This window comes from Pygocentrus nattereri, chromosome 9 (assembly GCF_015220715.1).
Source record: "Pygocentrus nattereri isolate fPygNat1 chromosome 9, fPygNat1.pri, whole genome shotgun sequence".
NCBI lineage: Eukaryota > Metazoa > Chordata > Actinopteri > Characiformes > Serrasalmidae > Pygocentrus > Pygocentrus nattereri.
The window spans coordinates 4,169,203-4,191,233 of NC_051219.1; the positions used below are offsets into that span (position 1 = coordinate 4,169,203).

The 22,031-nt window shown below is 42.6% G+C and overlaps 1 protein-coding gene across 1 annotated transcript in view; it reads right to left on the bottom strand.

The window, feature by feature from the left end:
- Positions 1 to 5,702: 5,702 nt before the first annotated feature.
- Positions 5,703 to 22,031, bottom strand: part of LOC119263985 (polymeric immunoglobulin receptor-like) — a 33,587-nt gene continuing 17,258 nt past the window's right edge. Inside the window, exons 2-7 of the mRNA XM_037540927.1 lie at positions 19,335 to 19,685; positions 13,870 to 14,187; positions 12,491 to 12,817; positions 6,967 to 7,077; positions 6,709 to 6,749; positions 5,703 to 6,225 (exon numbers count right to left, since the gene is read on the bottom strand). Of these exons, the coding sequence (XP_037396824.1) occupies positions 6,091 to 6,225; positions 6,709 to 6,749; positions 6,967 to 7,077; positions 12,491 to 12,817; positions 13,870 to 14,187; positions 19,335 to 19,685 (1,283 nt within the window). The 3' untranslated portion in view covers positions 5,703 to 6,090. The remainder of the gene's footprint in view (positions 6,226 to 6,708; positions 6,750 to 6,966; positions 7,078 to 12,490; positions 12,818 to 13,869; positions 14,188 to 19,334; positions 19,686 to 22,031) is intronic.

Here is a 22,031-nt window from a genome sequence, read left to right on the forward strand (position 1 = left end):
TCTCAGTCTGAACAGCCAGATCGGAATTCATGCGACTTTTACGACAATCCAACTCGACATTGGTCATCATTTCTCACTGCTGAGGCTGAAAAACATTTAGGCTCATGTTTCTAAAAACATTTAGACCAGGGGCCTCGGCTGCGGCCCTCAGGACGATAGTTTGTGGCCCCGCCTTAATATGAAAGTTTAATGTTAGCGCGGCCCGCGAGTTTGATATTATTGGCACTTTTCAGTGTTGTGTGCGGAGCTGAACGAACCTACCAATCACGGTGGGATATATTCAGGGTGCGATTTGCCGGTGGGGATGGTGGGGACTTTCCCCCCCTCTGGTTTACACGTCCCACCCTCTGCTGAATTATTTTTATCCTCCTATGATCTGTGCATCAGCGCTTGTATAGCCGGGTCAGCGTCTCAGCTCCATGGACAGCGCTGTGTGCGCGTATTCAGACAGGAACAGGGAAACGGCTGAGGTGTGTTGCTGTGGGCGTGTCTATACCTGCTGAATGTAACCGCCGTGAAACAACCAGGAAACTTTTTATTTCTCTGATTAATAACAGAGGCCGGCGCTCTCTCTCTGTTGTTACTCTATGTCTCTCTACCAAAGCGCTCTCTCTCTCTCTCTCTCTCTCTCTCTCTCTCTCTCTCTCTGCTGTTACTCTATGTCTCTCTACCAAAGCGCTCTCTCTCTCTCTCTCTCTCTCTCTCTCTCTCTCTCTCTCTCTCTCTCTCTAATAAAACTTTCGGCCCAAATTCAATTTTCCCTCTATTGATGTAAACAACGTGAAGTGAGGAGAGAGAGACGGGCGGCGGCTCCTTCCCGACCCAGGGCTTCTCTCTCCCTCCGATCCGCCGGAATAGAGAAGCACCGTCTCGGTGTTCCGAGTTCCTCAAAATAGGATCTATATCATGAATTAAAATTGTATTTTTAAAATGGTATTTTATTTAAAAACTATATTTTTTATTTTTTAAGTTCACGTTCTAACTTAAACTGTGTTTTTCACAAATTTAACAATTTTTTAAAAAAAAATTTAAGTTCACGTTCAAAATAGGTAGGAGTAGGAGTGTGAGGTTTATCTACACAAGAATTCACTGTTTTCATGTTTTCACACTATTGTGTCGTAATTTTTCTGAATAAAATGTTTCTCAAAAAGATCCCCCCCTCTGTTTTTTTCACAAATCGCACCCTGGGTATATTGCTATCGGGGGCAGGACATCGGCTGGGTTTATTGCGAATATAAGCATATTTGTGTGCATTTTCTATTTGTCATTATATGCACGCGGCGCATGCGCAATTCCCGCGGCTGCTCCCGCTTCACACGCTTCGGTGTCCAGTCTGAACCCGGAAGTTGCTGCTCAACGGGACAGAAAAAGAAGCGGAAAAGACTCATCGGCTAAACACTGAAACTGAAACTTCAACGCGACAGCGACACCGAGTGGAATTATATATATTATACAAATATATTTCAAAGCCTGCAGTGAAGAGAAAGATTTGTGATGAGCACAGACAATTTCAGGAAAAGTGGGAAGTGCAATATTTCTTTGTTGAGCACAGGGGCATCCCGACGTGTCTTATTTGCACAGAGAAAGTTGCAGTGCACAAAGAGTACAATTTGAAACGTCACTACACAACTAGACATGCTGAGGAGTATGCAAAATACCAGGGAGATGAGAGAGCCAACCGGGTTGCTAATCTTAAAACATGTCTACTGAGGCAACAAGATTTCTTTAAGAAAGCATAGAAGGTGAATTTGTCAAAAAGTGCATATTACATGCTGCAAGTATTGTCTGTCCAGAAAAGAAAGGTCAGTTTAGCAACATCAGCCTTTCTGCCAACACCGTGGCAGAGCGCATTTCTGACCTGTCAAGTGACGTTTATGATCAACTGTGTGAGAAAGCAAAACGTTTCAGTGTATACTCAGTCGCTCTTGATGAGTCCACAGACATCACCGACACTGCCCAGCTCGCAATCTATGTCCGTGGTGTTGATGACAATTTTGAGGTCACAGAGGAGTTGCTCACAGTAATTCCAATGCATGGCCAGACCACCGCTCAGGAGATATTTCACCAGCTGTGTGATGCCATTGAGAATGCCGGTTTGCCATGGAAGAGGTTTGTTGGAATAACAACCGATGGAGCGCCATCAATGACAGGGAGGAAAAATGGACTGGTGGCAGGGAGGAGAGTGTGGAGGAGGCCATTGCTCTGCACTGCATTATCCATCAGCAAGCCCTTTGCAGCAAATGCCTGAAGTTTGACAATGTGATGTCTGTAGTTGTGAAATGCATCAACCAAATCAGATCCAGGAGCTTAAAGCACAGAAGGTTCCGTGCTTTATTAGAGGAAATGGAGTCAGAATATGGGGATGTGCTCTACTTCACCGAGGTACGTTGCAGCACATCTAGGAAATCTGTGGAACATGAGTCTTTTGGAAATATGTTATATCTGTTTGGGTAGTCAGGAAGGTCTTTTATTATTACTGACTTTTAACCATTCCAACCTTTTTGCTTTGTTTGATAGTTGATCTGATAGAATCTTTCTTGTTTGTACTGAAATGTTAGAGTAGAAATGTGTTTTTAATGCTCTTGGATCTTGTGGCTGGGCAGTAGTGATAAGAAAAATCGGTAACACAATGTTAAGGTTATTATAACAAACAGTAATCAACTTTTTAAACTCAGTGAGCCTTAGCACTGACAAAGTGATAGCCATAAGCAACGTTTTAATGCTTTAATTAGCAGTAATTACAAATGTAGTTATTCTTTATTATCAGTAACACAATTGTCAGTGGCAGTAATAAAGTACTGTATTTGAAGAAGATCCACATTACAACTTGTAACAAAGCAAAACTAGAGCAAAAATATTACTCATGTTAGCCCTTCTTAGCATCTGATAAGGTGTAATAGCATGTTAATAAATGGTAATAATTAACCAAACTTGAGTTACTTGATTTAAATTGTTCTATTCAGATTGTTTAAATCAATCAAATCAAATGAAATTTATTTGTATAGTGCTGTTTATAATGGATGTTGTCACAAAGCAGCTTCACAGAATTCCAGAAAAGACAGAGTTTTAACAAGAATGTAAAACCCACTCAGTGAGCAAAACAGGGGCAACAGTGGCAAGGAAAAACTCCCTCAGAACTGAGGAAGAAATCTTGGGAGAAACCAGGCAACACATAGGCAGCATCACTAGAACAGCTTTTTTACATCTTCGCAACATAAGAACATACATCTTCACCAAGATAAGAAATGCCCTGTTGCTGCGTGATGCAGAAACATTAGTACACGCCTTTATTACTTCCAGGCTAGACTATTTAACACGCTACTGTCAGGATGTACGAGCAGGAATCTAAGCAAACTTCAGCTAGTCCAAAACGCTGCAGCCAGGGTCCTCACTAAAACTAGAACATTTGATCATATCAGTCCAGTGCTATCATCACTTCATTGGCTGACTGTTAAATTCCGTATTGATTATTAAATCCTTTTATTGACTTATAAAGCCCTACATGGTCTTGCTCCTGAGTACCTGCAAGACCTTATTTCCCATTATGAGCCATCACAACTACTCAGATCCCAGAGCGCTGGCTTATTAATAGTCCCTAGAATTCAGAAGGTTTCAGCTGGGGGAAGAGCTTTTTCTTATAAAGCCCCCAAACTCTGGAATGATCTTCCAGAAACTGTTCGGGACTCAGACACAGTCTCAATCTTTAAGACTAGGCTGAAAACTCACTTGTTCAGTTTAGCTTTTGGTAGCTAATGTTCCCCCCTAGATAAAGGCAGCAGATCCAGGGGTCCATGGACACAGGGAATTATAGTAAACTGAGACGCTGGTGCTGTCGTCCAGCTGCTCGCACGCGGTCACTCAGGTTTGTGGACGGTGGAGCGGAGGGATGCCAGTCTGTCTCAGAGTGCTGCCGTGTCTGTGTGTCCTTCTGGTTCTCTCCTGTTAGTTAAGCTGTCATAGTCAGATCTGCCGGAGTCGTTAGCCACACTCTGGAAATGTTTACATTCCCTGTTTTACGTACAAACAGACAGAATAAAACTAATTCCCTCTCCCTGCCTTTTTTCCGAGTATATGACCGCCCACATGTCCAGCCGGACACTGATGGACGACTGACTGTCGAGCCCTCCTGCTACCCACTTCAGACCAGCTGCCGCCACCTGCCTTGGACTAGCTGCCCACCCTACTCTGATGTTTTCATGGACTCCTAGCTATGACTACTACTAATACTACTGCTATTAATATTAGGAGTATAATCACTTGTAGGTGGTAAATCAATGTTTTGCTTGTTATTGTCTTTTCTAGTAAATTTGTCCAGTCCTCACACCTTACCTCTGTCTCCTTAGCATTCACTCTTAAAAAAAAAACACATTTACTTCAAAGTCACATAACTGACTTTGTTAGCACTATTGGTTTTGGCACAAATTTTATAATTACAACACTTCTGCAGTCTGAAACTGTTTTTGTATTTGAGTGATCTAGAAATATTTCATGTATTGTATTCTAAGTAATCACCTTGCCCTGTGTGTAATCAACCAGTTAATTCAATTCTCAACACTCGTTTAGAACCTGTCTGGCAATGTGAAATATATATGTATATATATATATATAATGCATTTTAATAAGTTATACCCGCAGATGTAGCACATCTAACATTTTAACAAATGGCACCTGTTTAGATAAGAACAGTCTGCCAGTCTGCTAACAGCAGGTTCCGCAGAGTGGTAAAGCAGGAATGTTGACAGGTTTTGGGAGCTCATAATATTAATTTCATCTCAACACCAGGCCACTACTCTGCTAAAATGGCAGGTCCTCGACAGGCCATGCTGCTTCTTTCATCGTCTTTGCCACATGTGCACACCACAATTTCTTTTTTCGCAGTCCTCAGCCTGGCTTGGTTCTCTGCATCATACACCTTGAGTTCCTAGAGCACCATTCTTTTCCAGTCCACTGGGGGGCACTCTCTCACTTCTGACACCAGTGTGACAAATGTCACTTATAGTCATGCAACTTCACCTGATGGCAGGCACTAATACTGCAACAGCCACCCCACTGCTCAGCACAGAGCAGCACAAAAAACACATGTGCACATCATTGAGCTAACTACAACAACTTATTTACAATAAATAAAAATGCTTCTCAAGAGCCTTCAGGCATGCCTGCTGTGGATGGCCACATCTCTCATGCCAGCTGGTAGGGGGTCACTACAATATCACCATTATCTATCAATATTTTAAAAAACCCGAAATACTTTTTTTAATAATAATAATTTTAAGTACAGATCAAATTAAATTAGCTAATTACTAATGTATGTTGTTATTTGCATTTCAGAAACTGTTCTAACTTTTTTGGCATTGAGGTTTGAACTTTTCAGCTAGAGTTCTGCGAAACCACAAATGCCCTATATGATTTCAAATTTACTCTAAACCAAATTACCTGGCCCTGCTCATAAAAGAATTGACATTTTAGCTTTTTGTTTTAAAGAGAAATTATTATTACTGAAATATGAAAGGTAAGAAAATGAACAGTTTCAGCTTTCTTTATTAAACTGAAAAGATTTAAAGGACAAAATGAGATCGAATTAGAACAGCTCACACAACCTCAACCTTTTAAAATACATTCAGAGATATACAAAAGCTAATTTTTCACAATGCTGACAGAATTTTTAATTCTGAAAAATAACATTTAGGACAATCCAACAGATATTCATTTCAAATATAAGTTTTTTTTATTCTGAGTGATTTGGATAACATTCCGTGAGTAAATGGTACAGTAGGTAAAACCATGTTGACATTGAAGCATCATTGGAGGCTCTAGATAGAAACATATTAATAACAAACTAAGCACATTTTGTAAATAAGTTCAGCAAAAATTATTGAAAGCAATAGTCTTTAACTTTGAATGAAAACCTACAGCAACACTAGCCCTTTCTTGATAAGAGTGGTCACTCCTGGTCTACAGAATGATTTTGATTTTGTTTTTTGAAGTCCCAAAGTTAATTGTCATAAATTAACTGTGGTTGGTCTGATGATTCTGGTAGACTGAATCTGATTGGTTGGTGTTGGCGTTTAAGCTCTGGTGGGCTGAAACTGATTAGTTGATTTCGTGGCTAAGGCTCTGGTAAACTGAATCTGATTGGTTGGTTTTGGGGTCCAGGCTCTGGTAGATTTGTTCCATAGTGATATTGTACCGGTTTTCAGGAGGATCATCCTTATAATCATTATCAGCCTGTAATCAGAGTAACACACACAGTAGAAAAATCTCAAACCTTAATTGTCACATCACATTCATTCAAGCAGAATACTTCCCAGTGTGGCCATGACATCATCTTCAGATGCTCCAACATCATGCTTTAAACATCACGATTAATTCAACATCTATTTTTTTCCCCCACTATGTCCTATGAGTTGCAGTGTGCACACTCTGCAATATTTTTACCTTCTTAGGATGGAAAGTTTTAAAAATTATAGAATTTTTTCTTTGTATATTTTACATTGTTGTTGTTGGTCTGTATAATGTACAAAATGGCTCCACCATCCTCTACATGTAAGTTGCTTTGTGTAAGAGCACCTTCCAAATGCCACAGCTGGAAATCGAATGGTGTTGTGTACAGTTAAAATAAATCAAACATTTACAGACACAGTTTAAAACAGTTCATATTAGGTTATATTGACAAGTACGTTTAAGTTTTTAATGGCTGTTTTCACTCACTGTGCTCTGTGTTCTTCTCTCAGGGTTTGTAGAGGCAGACCCTGCAAAACAATTGAAGATGTTAGTCAAAGAGCTGTTTTCCACAAGCCTGGTGGATTTAATCTTCAAAAGAGGAAATCTTTCATAATTAAGATCTAATTTATACTCATATTAAAGTATTAAATTCCTACCAAAGCTGCTTGTATAAGCACAAACTGGTTCTGACATTTAGGCTAAACCTGGACTGACACATAATTATGAACTATGTGTGTGTAGTACCTCGTGACCTATTGTGGATCAGTTTGTAGATCAGTGCTGATTCTCCAATCACTACAATCAGCAGCAGAGCCACACAGATGCTCAAAGTGTTGACAATCACACTGAAGAAATCTGTAGGCAAGGGAAAGACATGAAACACAACAATCATATTCAGAACACTTTCAGAACACAGTCCAGACAAAGATAATTATAAACTTTTAGAAAAACACATCTACAACATACACATACAACATACACAAAGATAATTAGCATTAAGACATATTATTTAGTGATAAAGAGAAAGAATGTATCCATGGAGTCTAGGCCTGTGCCTGCTGATGATTAACCGAGACATCACGGTAGCAGTCCCCAGTGACGGTAAATATGTTTAGTCAAGTCAAAATTTATTTATATAGCGCTTTTTACACCAGGTGTTGTCACAAAGCAGTTTGCTATCCTGTGTGGACTGGAGGAGAAACCCATCCTCCTCCGGTCCACACAGGATAGCAAACAATAACACAAGAACAAAATGAACAGACAGTGAGGTTTGATCATCAGTATTACATATAAAAATACAAAAAAGGGGAAAAGCAGGTGAAGCAATGGCTATGACTAAATAATTTAAGTCTGTGCAGCAACATCGTTGTTCGGAGGGTCAGTGGCATGCAAATGAGGGTTGCACAGTGTTGTACAGCGGGAAGCTACATGATGGTCAAACTGGTCCAGAATGCTGGTGAGCAGCGGGCACCCAGTCAAGGAAGAAGAAGCAACAGCATCAGACTGTACATGATGGGACGTTGTTCAGCTCAACAAAGAAATGCACATAGTTCTGTCACTGCAGACTGATTTCATTATACAGTGTTAACAGAGTGCAGCACCACTGTCAACAAACACGTGAGAGCAGATGAGATGACAGCACCACCACTCCCAGTTTACCATAATCTCTCTGTCCATGAACCCCCAGACCTACATCTTTTATCTATGGAAAAACTAATTTTGGACTAACTGAAGCTTGTTAAACCCTGAGAGAGAAGTAGCATAGAAGATGGAACATCCAGACAGCAGAGTATTACAGGAGTCCATGCCTAGAAGTAATAAATGCATGAAATAACTTTTCTCATCCTGTAAATACAGTACATTTCTTAATCTGACAATATTGCAGAGATGCAGGAAAGCTATTCTAGTAATGTTCGTTATATGTGCATCGAAGGACAGATCAGGATCAAACGTGGCACCAAGGATTTTACAGGTGTGCCTGATGCACCTGAGAAGCTATTAAGTTTAAGCCTTAAATTAAACAGTTTGTTTCTAGCAGCTTTTGGGCTAAGATGAAGGACCTTTGTCTGAGTTGTTGTTTGTTGAAGTGAGGTGAGGGATTCCAGCCTCTCTGCAGTAGTTACACTGTACTTAAGGTTAACTCTTTAACTGTTAACTGGTTAACTGAATTTTGAGTTTTTAACCTGATCATTTCAATCTTGTTTAGAGAATTTAATTTATCATAATTTAGAAATTATGATACATAATATTGAATCATTCATATTATTTCAATCAAAGAGGTTGAGCAGGCAGCAATAAGAGCAAATTTCATAAGAGATTAGAGAATGATCTGAGACCACTGTGCTCTAGGGTAGAATGACTAAATGATCTATGCTTACACCAAATATCAAAATAAAGTCAAGAGAGTGGTTGCATGGGCCACATTGTATTTAGAGTGAAACCAACAGAGTGTAAGAAGTAGATATTTAAACCTCAGACAATTATTGCTTTGTTTAAGAGCGTTATTAAAATTAGTAAATTTATGTAAGAGCTCGCTGCACATTTTAGGACATTCATAGACAACAGCATCAGGCTTTAGAAAAAATGACACCATGTCTTGGGCAGAAAAAAAAAGAGCAAAATTATGTCTCAGTTCTTTTACCACTGTTATTTACAACTCCTAATCAGAAAACGTTAAAAATAAAAAAAAGAAAGCACTGTTTTCTAAAATTGACTGACTTTGGTTTGAGTATGAACACAAAATATTTGAATGTTTTGAATGGTTAACTTTGGTTCATTTGTAATATTTATCTATTACTGCCATTCAGGCCTGTAACACATTCCAAACAAAGTTGGAACAAGGGCAATTTAGGGCTAGTAATGAGGAACAAAAATCAAATAATGATGTGGTTTGAAACAGCTGATGCCAACAGATGACTGTAATTATGATTTGCCATCAAATGCTTCCGATAATGACTGAAATGTTTAAAAGCAATGTTTCTCAAAGAAAAATAGGAACAGTTTTGGAAATTCATCCTGTAATGTGCATAACATACTATAAAGTAGAAATGTTTGTGTGTAAAGGGCACAAGCCTAAGGCAAACAATTTGGGATCATCAAACCATCACATAGTGGAAATAGACTGTGTTGTAACCTCCCAGTCTCCTGCTAGGCCACCCCCAGCCACCAGACTGAGAAAGAAGACTAAACCAGGCTTATTATGGCTGACTGTTGTCAGCTGTTCACCACCCTATTTATAGAGCTCTATGGTGGCCGAGAAGACCCAACAAACTGCAAATAATAATGAGCTGCGCAGCACAGAAAACACTTTCATTAAAATGACACCACTGACGCTGCATTTCAAAAACACACTGCCAAAGCATAAAGCACTTTCAAACAATTGGCTACATTGAAACTACATTTTACAAAGACACTGCAAAAAAAGAAAACATATGCAACTTCAGAAATGCTGCAAAGCCAATCACAACACAACAGAAGTATGTTGTGATTCCATCCCCTTGGAGTCTTCAGGAATATGTATGAAAGGAAATCACTGACAGGAGTAGATCAGACCACAGACACTCAGACACTCACAACCCAAGTTCATGGTTAACCTGGCTGGCTAGTTTGTTCTCGGACATGTCCGGGCTGTACTGTGGTGGTTTCTGGTATTACTAATTAAATGTTTATAGTTACACTATACTCTACAGCTAGTACAGACTAAGTGCAAACATACAGAAATAAGTGTGCAAAACATAAAACTAGAACCAATACAATAAATATGTTAAATATAACTGACAATATAGTCAACAGACAGGACAGTGCAGCACCGACACTGCATACATTTCTGAGCATGAGGTAGGGGTGTGAAATGAGTTGCAAAGATATTTCACATGCTGTTATCTGTGAGTAATGCAGTCAGATCACTTACATGAGCAGCAAGTTACTAAGGTAGAAGTATTAGGTACTATAGTAGAACACAGTGTTAGCAGCAATGTTCCAGATAGTACAAGTAGAGCACCAAAAGAGATGTATGTTTGTGTGAGGTGTAAAATATGTGTGTGAGGGGGTTTTCAACTCAGTCCTTGTGAGGTTTAAAAACCTGATCGCTTGAGGAATAAAGCTGTTACAGAGTCTGGCACGGATGCTCCGGTACCTTCTACCAGACGGCAACACTGAGTAAAGTCCATGTGATGGATGGATGGGGTCGTCCACAATGCTGGTGGTGGATACAGCGTGTGGTGTAGATGTCCATGACGGAAGGGAGAGAGACCCCGATGATCTTCTCAGCTGTCCTCACTATACGCTGTAGGGTCTTGGGGTCTGAGGCGGTGCAATTCCCAAGCCAGGCGATGACGCAGCTGCTCAGGATGCTCTCCACAGTCCCCCTGTAGAACATGGTGAGGATGGAAGGGGGGAGATGAGCTTTTTTCAGTCTCCGCAGGAAATAGAGGTGTTGCCGGGCTCTCTTGGCTATGGAGTTGGTGTTGAGGGACCAGATGAGGTTCTCTGTAATGTGGACACTGAGGAACTGCTCCTGATGATTTCTACAGCAGAGCTAGTGATGTTCAGTGGGGAGAACTTCCTGAGTTTGCAGTGTATCTAGGAATTTGCAGTGCATTTGTAAAATGCAGAGCCCATGTTGTCATTTTGATGAAAGCGTTTGCAGCTCATTTTTTATTTGCAGTTTGTTGGGTCTTCTGAGCCACTATAGAGCTCACATGCAGTTCTTAAGCTAAATTAACTGTGTCACTCATTTTTTGAGAATTATCAAAGTAGATTATGCTGTAGCCAGTTAATAAGCTCTTAGTATCATTAGAGAAAAACAGATATTACAAATGTTTCAAATATACCAAGTCACTGAGCTTCTGTGTTAGAAAACATCAACAATTACATAACACAAGTACAACCCCAGTTGGGACGTTGTGTAAAACATAAATAAAAACACTGCGATGGACTGGAGACCTGTCCAGGGTGTATCCTGCCTTCCACCCGATGACCGCTCGGATAGGCTCCAGCACCCCCCCGCAACCCTGAGGGAGAAGCAGCTTAGAGAATGGATGGATGGATGGACGGATAAATAAAAACAGAATAAAAGAATGATTTGCAAATCCTTTTCAACCCATATTCAATTGAATACACTACAAAGACGAGATATTTAATGTTCAAACAGATAAACTTTATTGTTTTTTGAAAATATTCACTCATTTTGAATTTGATGCCTGCAACATGTTCCAGAGAAGTTGGGACAGGGGCGTGTTTTCCACTGTGTTACATCACCTTTCCTTTTAACACTCAATAAGCGTTTGGGAACTGAGGACACTGATTGTTGAAGCTTTGTAGGTGGAATTCTTTCCCATTCCTGCTTGATGTACAGCTTCAGCTGCTCAGCAGTCCGGGGTCTCCGCTGTCGTATTTTGCGCTTCATGATGCGCCACACATTTTCAATGGGAGACGGTCTGGACTGCAGGCAGGTCAGTCTAGTACCCGCACTCTTTTACTATGAAGCCACGCTGTTGTAACGCGTGCAGAATGTGGCTTGGCATCGTCTTGCTGAAATAAGCAGGACGTCCCTGAAAAAGACGCTGCTTGGATGGCAGCAGATGTTGCTCCAAAACCTGTATGTACCTTTCAGCATTAATGGGGCCTTCACAGATGTGCAGGTTACCCCTGCCATGGGCACTAACACCCCCCCACACCATCAGAGATGCTGGCTTTTGAACTTTGCACTGAAAACAATCCGGACAGTCCTTTTCCTCTTTGGCCCGGAGGACACGACGTCCATGATTTCCACAAACAATTTGAAATGTGGACTCATCAGACCACAGGACACTCGTTAGTCGTTCACTAAGTGGTGAACCTCGCCCCGTTCTTGCTTGTGAACGACTGAGCCTTTCAGGGATGCTCCCTTTATCCCCAATCATGACACTCACCTGTTTCCAATGAACCTGTTCACCTGTGGAATGTTCCAAACAGGTGTTTTTTGAGCATTCCTCAACTTTCCCAGTCTTTTGTTGCCCCTGTCCCAACTTCTTTGGAACTTGTTGCAGGCATCAAATTCAAAATGAGTGAATATTTGCAAAAAACAGTAAAGTTTATCCATTTGAACATTAAATATCTTGTCTTTGTAGTGGATTCAATTGAATATAAGCTGAAAAGGATTTGCAAAACATTGTATTCTGCTTTTATTTATGCTTTACACAACGTCCCAACTACATTGGAATTGGGGTTGTATACAAGCCTTTGTTCTATGAGTCTTTACAGTTAAAAAAATAAAATTATTAACTACCTGTTGAATTCTCATGTTGAGTTACTATGCTCAGTCTGATGTTGATGGACTGTTTGTTGTTGATTGAACATCTGTATGTTCCCTGGTCTTGTTCAGTCAGGTTGGAGATCAGTAGAGAGAGATTTGCTGGAAGGTTCTTATTAAACATCTGGACTCTGCCTGAGTATCGTGGCGTCTCATTGGATACCTCAGTCCCTCCTGAGTCTACATGCTCCCATTTCACACTTACAGGTTTGGTTTGTTGGTCAGTGCAGGAGCAGGGCAGGAGAACGGACTCTCCCAGAGATCTGATAATCAGTTTCTCCTGAGTCTCTGACAGTGTGCAGCCTGTAGAAACATAAAGCAGCACAGTGTTTCTGTTCATGTCAGTTTTCTCATGAGAAGTGTTGAAGCATCATAGATTTCTAACCTGCTTGCTGTGTGTGCATTTGTGTGCAAAAAATGTCAAAAAAAAATGATCAGCTTTAATACAAGGAGTTGTAGCAATCACAGCCATTTTTACAGAACGAATAATATGTGGATAACTTAACACAATTATAAATACAAGAACTATTTATAACATTTGGCTGCAAATCCTTTTTTGTTAATGACTGCCTAAAGTCCAAACCCAACCTGTGGGCATCACCAAGTGCTGAGTTTCCTTCCTTAAGATGGTTTTCCAGGCCTTAACTGCAGCCCCCTTCAGTTGCTATTTGTCTGTGGGCCTTTCTGCTTTCAGTTAAGTTTTCAGTAAGTGAAAGCCATGCTCAACTGGGTTAGGGTCACGTGACTGACTCAGCCATTTAAGAACATTTCATTTTTTTGCTTTGAAGGTGCCATATAATGAATTTATTATGAATTATTTAAATGGTTCTCTGATGTCTACATAGCAGATATGTGACTTTGGTTTCCTGTGATTTCCTGTGATTTGGTCCTGGAATGAAACTAGCTGTTTTCCCTTCTTGGAGTTCATGAATAATCAAATAAGCTCTGCTTAAATTTGCTGGTTTACAGCGAATTGTCCAACTAAAAGTTCTACATAGATAAATATCATTACTATTATTATTATTATTATAAGTAGTAGTAGTAGCAGTAGTAGTAGTAGTAGTAATAGTAATAGTACTGTAATTAAAAAAAAATCCAATTCCTGTTTTTTCAGGAATGTAAGATGAAGAAACATTTTAATATTAATAATTTATATTTTATTTAAATGATCTTTGCATCAGAGTTTTTGTAGTGCTCAGTTATGAAAATACAGTCTGGTTGCCATCACATTCGACAGCTACAGTTACTGTTCTCTTCATTCTTACAGAGAGAAGCTTCTGGAAAAGGATTTGGTGCTGAGTCAGTTACACTGGTGCAGTGTGATCAATGAGACTATAATAATATGATGGGCTGACCTTTGACGTGTAGCATGACATAAGGTGTGTGGTCATCAGCTATGCAGTTATATTCTCCAGAGTCCTCTTCAGTCAGATCTGAGATGAGGAGAGAGAAATTTCTGGAATGTTTTTGGTCAAACATCCAGACTCTGCCTGTGTAGGATTCTGTATCATTAGACACTGCGGTCTGATCTCCAGTCCCCGTCTTTGAGAAGCTCCATGTAACGCCTCCAGGGTTTATATTTGTTTGTTCTTTGGGGCAGGGGCAGGGCAGCAGAACAGACTCTCCTTTAGATCTGGAGAAAGATCTCTCACTAAAACCCAGCACAGCGCAGCCTGCAGACCCACAAATACAGACACACACATCACTATCTCAACAACTAATAACACATTAAGCTTTTAATCCATCCATCCATCCATCCATTATCTTCCGCTTGTCCGGGGTTCGGGTCGCGGGGGCAGCATCCTAAGCAATGAAGCCCAGACCTCCCTTTCCCCAGCCACTTCCACCAGCTCTCCAAGGGGGATTCCGAGGCGCTCCCAGGCCAGCTGGGCGATATAGTCGCGCCAGCGTGTCCTGGGTCTTCCCCGGGGTCTCCTCCCAGGTGGACTCGCCTGTGACACCTCCCGAGGGAGGCGTCCAGGAGGCATCCTAACCAGATGCCCGAACCACCTCAGCTGGCTCCTCTCGACGTGAAGAAGCAGCGGCTCTACTCCGAGTCCTTCCCGGATGACTGAACTTCTCACCCTATCTCTAAGGGAGAGTCCAGACACCCTGCGGAGGAAACTCATTTCGGCCGCTTGTATTCGCGATCTTATTCTTTCTCATGACCATAGGTGAGGGTGGGAACGTAGATCGACCGGTAAATCGAGAGCCTTGCCTTATGGCTCAGCTCTTTCTTTACCACAACAGACCGGTAAAGAGCCCGCATCACTGCTGACCCAGCACCAATCCGCCTGTCAATCTCCCGCTCCCTTGTACCATCACTCGTGAACAAGACCCCGAGATACTTGAACTCCTCCACTTGAGGCAAGAGCCTATCCCCGACCCAGAGAGGGCTCTCCACCCTTTTCCGCCTGAGAACCATGGTCTCGGATTTAGAGGTACTGATTCTCATCCCAGCCGCTTCACACTCGGCTGCAAACCGATCCAGCGAAAGCTGAAGTTCGCGGCCTGATGTCCCCAATAGGACCACATCATCTGCAAACAGTAGCGATGTGACCCTGAGGTCACCAAACCGGACACCCTCCATCCCTTGACTGCGCCTAGAAATTCTATCCATAAAAATTATGAATAGAATCGGTGACAAAGGGCAGCCCTGACGGAGTCCAACTCTCACTGGGAACGAGTCTGACTTACTGCCGGCTATGCGAACCAAACTCCAGCTTTGTTTGTACAGGGCCTGAATGGCTCGTAGCAAAGAGCCATGTACCCCGTACTCCCGAAGCACCTCCCACAGAATACCCCGGGGAACACAGTCGAATGCCTTCTCCAGATCCACAAAGCACATGTGGACTGGTTGGGCAAACTCCCATGAACCCTCCAGAATCCTGGAGAGGGTGAAGAGTTGGTCCAGTGTTCCACGACCAGGGCGGAACCCGCACTGTTCCTCCTGGATCCGAGGTTCGACTATAAGCCGGACTCTCTTCTCCAGTACCCCTGCATAGACCTTGCCAGGGAGGCTGAGGAGTGCGATTCCCCTGTAGTTGGAACACACCCTCCGGTCCCCTTTTTTAAAAAGAGGCACCACCACCCCAGTCTGCCAATCCAGTGGCACCGCCCCCGATGTCCACGCAATGTTGAAAAGGCGTGTCAGCCAAGACAGCCCCACAACATCCAGAGCCTTGAGGAACTCAGGGCGGATCTCATCCACCCCTGGAGCCTTGCCACCAAGGAGCTTCTTAACTACCTTAGCGACTTCGGCCTCAGTAATGGACAAGCCTATTCCCATGTCCCCAGACTCAGCCTCCTCACTGGAGAACGTGTCGGTGGGATTGAGAAGGTCCTCAAAGTATTCCTTCCACCGCCCAATGACGTCTTCAGTCGAAGTCAGCAGCACACCATCTCCACTATATACAGTGCTAGTGGCACACTGCTTTCCCCTTCTGAGTCGCCTGACGGTTTGCCAGAATCTTTTCGGAGCCGACTTAAAGTCAGTTTCCAAGGCCTCACCAAACTCCTCCCATACACGGGTTTTTGCCTTGGCAACAACTGAAGCCGCAGATCGCTTGGCCTGTCGATACCTGCCAGCTGCCTCTGGTGTCCCACAGGCCAACCATGCCCGGTAGGACTCCTTCTTCAGCTTGACGGCATCTCTCACCTGGGGTGTCCACCACCGGGTTCGAGGATTACCGCCCCGACAGGCACCAACTACCTTACGGCCACAGCTACAGTCAGCCGCTTCAGCAATGGAGGAACGGAACATGGCCCATTCTGAGTCAATGTCTCCCACCTCCCCCGATATCTGGTCAAAGTTCTGACGGAGGTGTGAGTTGAAGATCAATCTGACAGGTTCTTCTGCTAGACGTTCCCAGCAAACCCTCACTATGCGTTTGGGCTTGCCTGGTCTGACCGGCATCTTCCCCCACCACCTGATCCAACTCACCACCAGGTGGTGATCAGTTGACAGCTCAGCTCCTCTCTTTACCCGAGTGTCCAAAACACATGGCCGCAAGTCCGATGACACGACTACAAAGTCAATCATTGAACTGCGGCCTAGGGTGTCCTGGTGCCATGTGCACTTATGGACATCCTTGTGTTCAAACATGGTGTTCGTGATGGACAAACTGTGGTTTGCACAGAAGTCCAAAAACTGAACACCACTCGGGTTCAGATCAGAGAGGCCATTCCTCCCAATCACACCCCTCCAGGTCTCACTGTCATTGCCCACGTGAGCGTTGAAGTCCCCCAGTAGGACAATAGAGTCTCCAGGAGGAGCACTTTCAAGCACCCTTCCCAAGGACTCTAAGAAGGCTGGGTACTCTGAACTGCTGTTCGGTGCATAAGCACAGACAACAGTCAGGACCCGTTCCCCAACCCGAAGGCGTAGGGAAGCTACCCTCTCGTCCACCGGAGAAAACCCCAACATACAGGCACCGAGTCGAGGGGCTATGAGAAAGCCCACACCTGCCCGCCGCCTCTCACCATGGGCAACTCCAGAAAAGAATAAAGTCCAGCCCCTCTCAAGGAGATTGGACCCAGAGCCCAAGCTGTGTGTTGAGGTGAGCCCGACTATATCTAGCCGGTATCTCTCAACCTCGCGCACCAACTCAGGCTCCTTCCCCGCCAGTGAGGTAACGTTCCAAGTTCCAAAAGCCAGTTTCAGCAACCGAGGATCAGAACGCCAAGGCCCACGCCTTCGGACACTGCCCGATCCACAACGCACCGAACCCCTACTACTGCCCCTCCCATTGGTGGCTTTTAATGCTAAGTCAAAAAGTGTCTTTCTACCTTTTCTTCTTTAATAAATTAATTCTCGGTAAATGTATTGTTGTATGTAAAGAACACTTTCAAAACCACAAATGAATAGATTTTTATTTACTACATCTCACAAGCTATAATTTTAAAGAAGAATAGACTTCGCTCTTCAGTGTTTTTTATTGTTCCTTTGACAAATCAGAATAGTTTCCACTTGAATCTTTTTCAGAATTTGTGCACATGCTCAATGAAACTGACAGAAACTCTCATAGTGCAACCAACAACCAAGACAGCTTGAAGCATAAGAACAGATTTTAATCAGTGCACAAACACAATGCCTTTAAATCTTTGTTTAATAGTAAAGCTATGCCTGAGTGCCAAAGTATATGATATGATATGATATGATATGAAGCCTTTATTGTTACATAGTCACCAGAGTAACCAGTGAAATTTTGATCAACCTGTCCGAGCACATACAATATGACAAGGGGGTGGGGGAGACAGGACAGGAAGACAGGAATAATGGAAAACTACAGAGAAACAGAATACATGGGGAAAGGGAGGAGACCCCCCGCCCCAGACTGAGTTCCTAAAGAAACAAAAACTGAGTTCCTCAAAAAAAAAAAAAACACCTCAGCATTACCACACAGTTTCACATTACACACAGAGTCCAGGACTTGCAACAGGGGTGGGGGTACCATCCGGTTCTGCAGCCATATTCAGCGCTGATCACAGACCGGTCATGCCATACTGGGGGGGGGGGGCGGATGGGTAAAAGCAGTGAAGGCATTGGGAAGGGGGGGTGGGGGTTGGGGGCGTAATGAGGGGGGGCCTGCAGAAGGTGCCCCACCCAGCATCCCAGTCCAGGTATCTCAGTCCGCAGGGTGTTATGCCGATAACACAGCAAATTGCAATGGAGACGACCTTGATCGGGTCACAGACAGAGTCAACAATCAGCAGGAATCCGGGGAAGGGATAAAAGAGCATCTTGCTGTAGTGATCTTCTGGAGGAATGTGATGTTCCAGCAGTGGCCTTGGCCAAGGCCAGTGCTGATACGGGGAGCCGAAAGCAGATTAAGAAAAAGGGTTACAGGCTTCGGGCGAGTATCCGTATTTTTACAACTCACCAAGTCCATTTTGGTCACTCAAACGATCCATTTTCCTTTGCAAAGCAACCAGCTTCTCTGCGATGTTATCTAGGGTGCGACTTACAGTCACAGTCTGAGTGTTGACAGCTCTGCCCACCACGTCAATCATGTCGGGCAGCTTTAAGGGGCCGTGGACAGCTGTCCTCATTCCTCGAATTTCGTGATACACCAGGGCAATACCTAATCCAATCAGCAAAACACCTGTTATCATGGTTCCGAATAGGTAGATGTCCTCAATATCCTCCACAGAAAGAGCAGCCAGGTACACGACTCGCCACCTCTCCCATGCATCCATGGTGTAGCCAGCTGCAAATGTTCTGGCAGGACAGGCTGGTTCCACCAAACCAGGACATCTCATCGAGAAGATGGTGTCAATTGCATTGAGAGACCATTTGATCAAATCCATTTCTTTTGGTTTGAAGAACTGCGCGGAGAATGTCTCTCAGTAAAGAACGTAGACAATAGACTAAACACAACCGTAGAAGTGAAGCAGGAGAGATAAGGGAGAGGGAAAAAGTGCAACTGCCTTTGTTGAGAGCCAGAGAAGACAAAGCAAAGTGTGCTGTCTTCAAAATATATATGGGTCAAGGATGTATAATGTGTAAATAATATTAATAATAAAGAAAAAACTGCTGGTACAAATTTAGTGCAGCGTGTTCTTCAGTGCGGACTGTTCTGTGTTAAGATCAGAAAACACACTTTTGCAACAAATTGTAAAAATGTTTGTCAGTATGTGACAGTCAGATGCAGCATATTGTCACTGTCACACAAAAAAAATTGTAACTCAACATTTTTTTTGCATAATTTGAAAAGTCCAGTTACTTGCCGTGTCGTTCTTTGTCTCCTTGTGGTATATGTAGGAAACAAGAGCCAGAGATTATAATAAAAAAAAAGAAATGACCTAAAAACATACATACCTCTGACATAAACAAAGATAATACTGAAGTATTTCCCATTGATTCCACACAGATATGCTCCTTCGTCTTGTTCCATGAGGTGAGAGATGATTAGAGATAAATCTCCTGGTTTATTCTGGTTCAGTCTCTGAACTCTGTTTCTGTAGCGGTGTTTCTGACTACCATCCTCTGAAAACACTGACTCATCAGCTGTGTAGTCACCTACTACAAACTTAAATTGTTTGAAATTGGTAAATCCCCACTGCACTGTTTGTGGATTATCCTGCAGGTTTGTACAGGAGCACGGCAGCACCACAGAGTCTCCCACTGATTTGGTGATGGTTGCTCCCACACCTCGCTCTACTGTGCAACCTGCAGAAACACCACATCACTCATCAGTCTTTAAACATCACCACATCAGTCTTTAAACATTCACTCTTAGCAGATGAGTTCTGTAAAGTATCAAAATAGGTTGTTTCACCTGTAACAATAATGGGACTCTTTTAGATGCAATATACAATCATTTAATGTTTTCTTTTCTGTTTGTTTGTTTTCAATGATTCATATTCAACAGGTTTTTTCATTATAGAGAAGATCCATTTAAACATTCAAATCACCAAGAACTTTTCTTAGGTTTTTTTTATTATTATTTTCTCTACATAAACACAGTGTATGATTTTAGCTTTGATTTCACTCTCTATACAACTGTTCAGGGGGTTCAGCTGAAGCTGATATATATATATATATATATATATATATATATATATATATATATAGCTAATATGTGTATGTGTGTATGTTTGTGTGTGTGTGTGTTTATTGTAATTTTTTTTTTGATAATTGACATACAGAAAGCATCATAATGTGCTATAATGTGTCGAGAGACAACAGTACATACACATAACTGGCACATCATACCACTGATGTACATCCATACATCCTCTCTCTGCCCTCTTGTTCTGGATTGCAGAGGAGCAGACATTCTCTCCCAGTGATTATAATATCTAACTTGAGGATACTTAACAACCTGGATGAAACTGCATGGCAGTTTAGATCTAAGGAAGAATTCCAGTGGATAAACTTAATGTTTTGGCAGCCACCACAATATTAAGTTTCACAAGACCTTGAGCAGCTATGTTAGTCCAAGATGTTTGTATGTGTGATCTGCCCACCAAAAAGTCATATTGTTCTTTTTTTCCCCTGTCACATCAAATGAGGTGTAATCTGTGTGTTGCACCCGTTTTCAGGTTTCAGCATATTCTCTCCAAATAGATACAACAGGGTATCACGGCTGGGTGTATTGCAACACACAGCTACCAATACCACAAATAGCCAAACTTATCTGCCCAGTTCTCTTCTTGGCCTGGAGAGACTTTCAAGCTTTCTCTATGACCATTTAGCCCAGGCCCAGAGAGTGAAAGAAAAAGACAGTGAAAGGTGAGTCACATTTAGGTGCTGCTCCTCTCTCTGATCGCACCATCTAATCTCACCATCTAATCTCACCATCTAATCTCAGAAAGTGCACATTTGCAAAAGAACAAAAATCTGATGACCAGTTGAAGAATGCCTGGAGCCAAGTGGCAGTGGTCAAAGGGGAGAATGTTACGATAAGGCCACTGCCCACATGGGATTTTCTGGTGAGAGGCAGGCTACTGTATTATATGGAATTTAGGAAGGGTTAGTGTACAGAACTTCTGGTCCTTCTCCAATCCAAAACAAACACTACCATGTCTTTGGTGCACATGCATCCCCTAGGTGGACATTTAGGGTAGGAAAATGTTCTGAAGAAGTTAAAAGACAGGATCCCCCAGGATGCTGCTGGCAGCTCCCTTCATTTCATTGCCCATTATAGGAGTGCCATTCCAGACACTGGGCATGAATCTACTCAGACAGCTGCTGAAATCCACCCATGGGCATTGACATCTAGAAAAATGAAAATCAAGCACTTTCATACTTCCATTTACAATCACTTACTATCAGATGTTAAGCTGTTTTGGCAATGAGGATGGCCAGAATCAGGACCTCATCCTACCATACATCCTTTTTGAAACACCCAAGCCTCCACAGGCTTCATGCCCTTTTAGCTCCTTTATGGCTTAAGGCCCTGAATTTTATTGGACGTTGCTAAGGAGGCCTAGGAAAATCTGCTATCTCCCTTTAAAATGGTGGTCAATTATGTGCAGGAGATGCAGATCAACAAGTCAAAGAGCATGTGGAACAGGCCTAGCATGTGCAGCAGAGGGCCTATAACCAACCAGCCCCACAGTACAAATATTTGCCATTCAACCGTCATGGAGCTCCTGCCACCTAACAATGACTCATAGTTGTGGTCTTGAGGCACTGCAAGGCCTTCACAGCTGCCTACCTCGATGATGTACTGTAGATGTCTATTTTACATCATGGACTGAGCACTTAGTATAGCTAAGGGCTTAGATGTCCTGAAGGGGCCTGGACTTACTGGTAACCCAAATGCCACCTAGGTCTCTCTGAAGCACAGTGTCTGGGCTATTCTATTGGATGGGGGTCCTTGAGGCCTCAAAAAGAAAAAGTGGCTGCCATCAAGGACTGCTAAAGGCCCACCACCAAAAGCTAGGTATATCCTTTTCTGGGTATTTTCTGTGATTGAATACAGCTGAGAAAAGTATGCCGCCATAGAATATGAGGTGTTGGCCATAAAGTGGGCTTTGATTGAGCTAAGGTTTTATATCATAGGCAGGT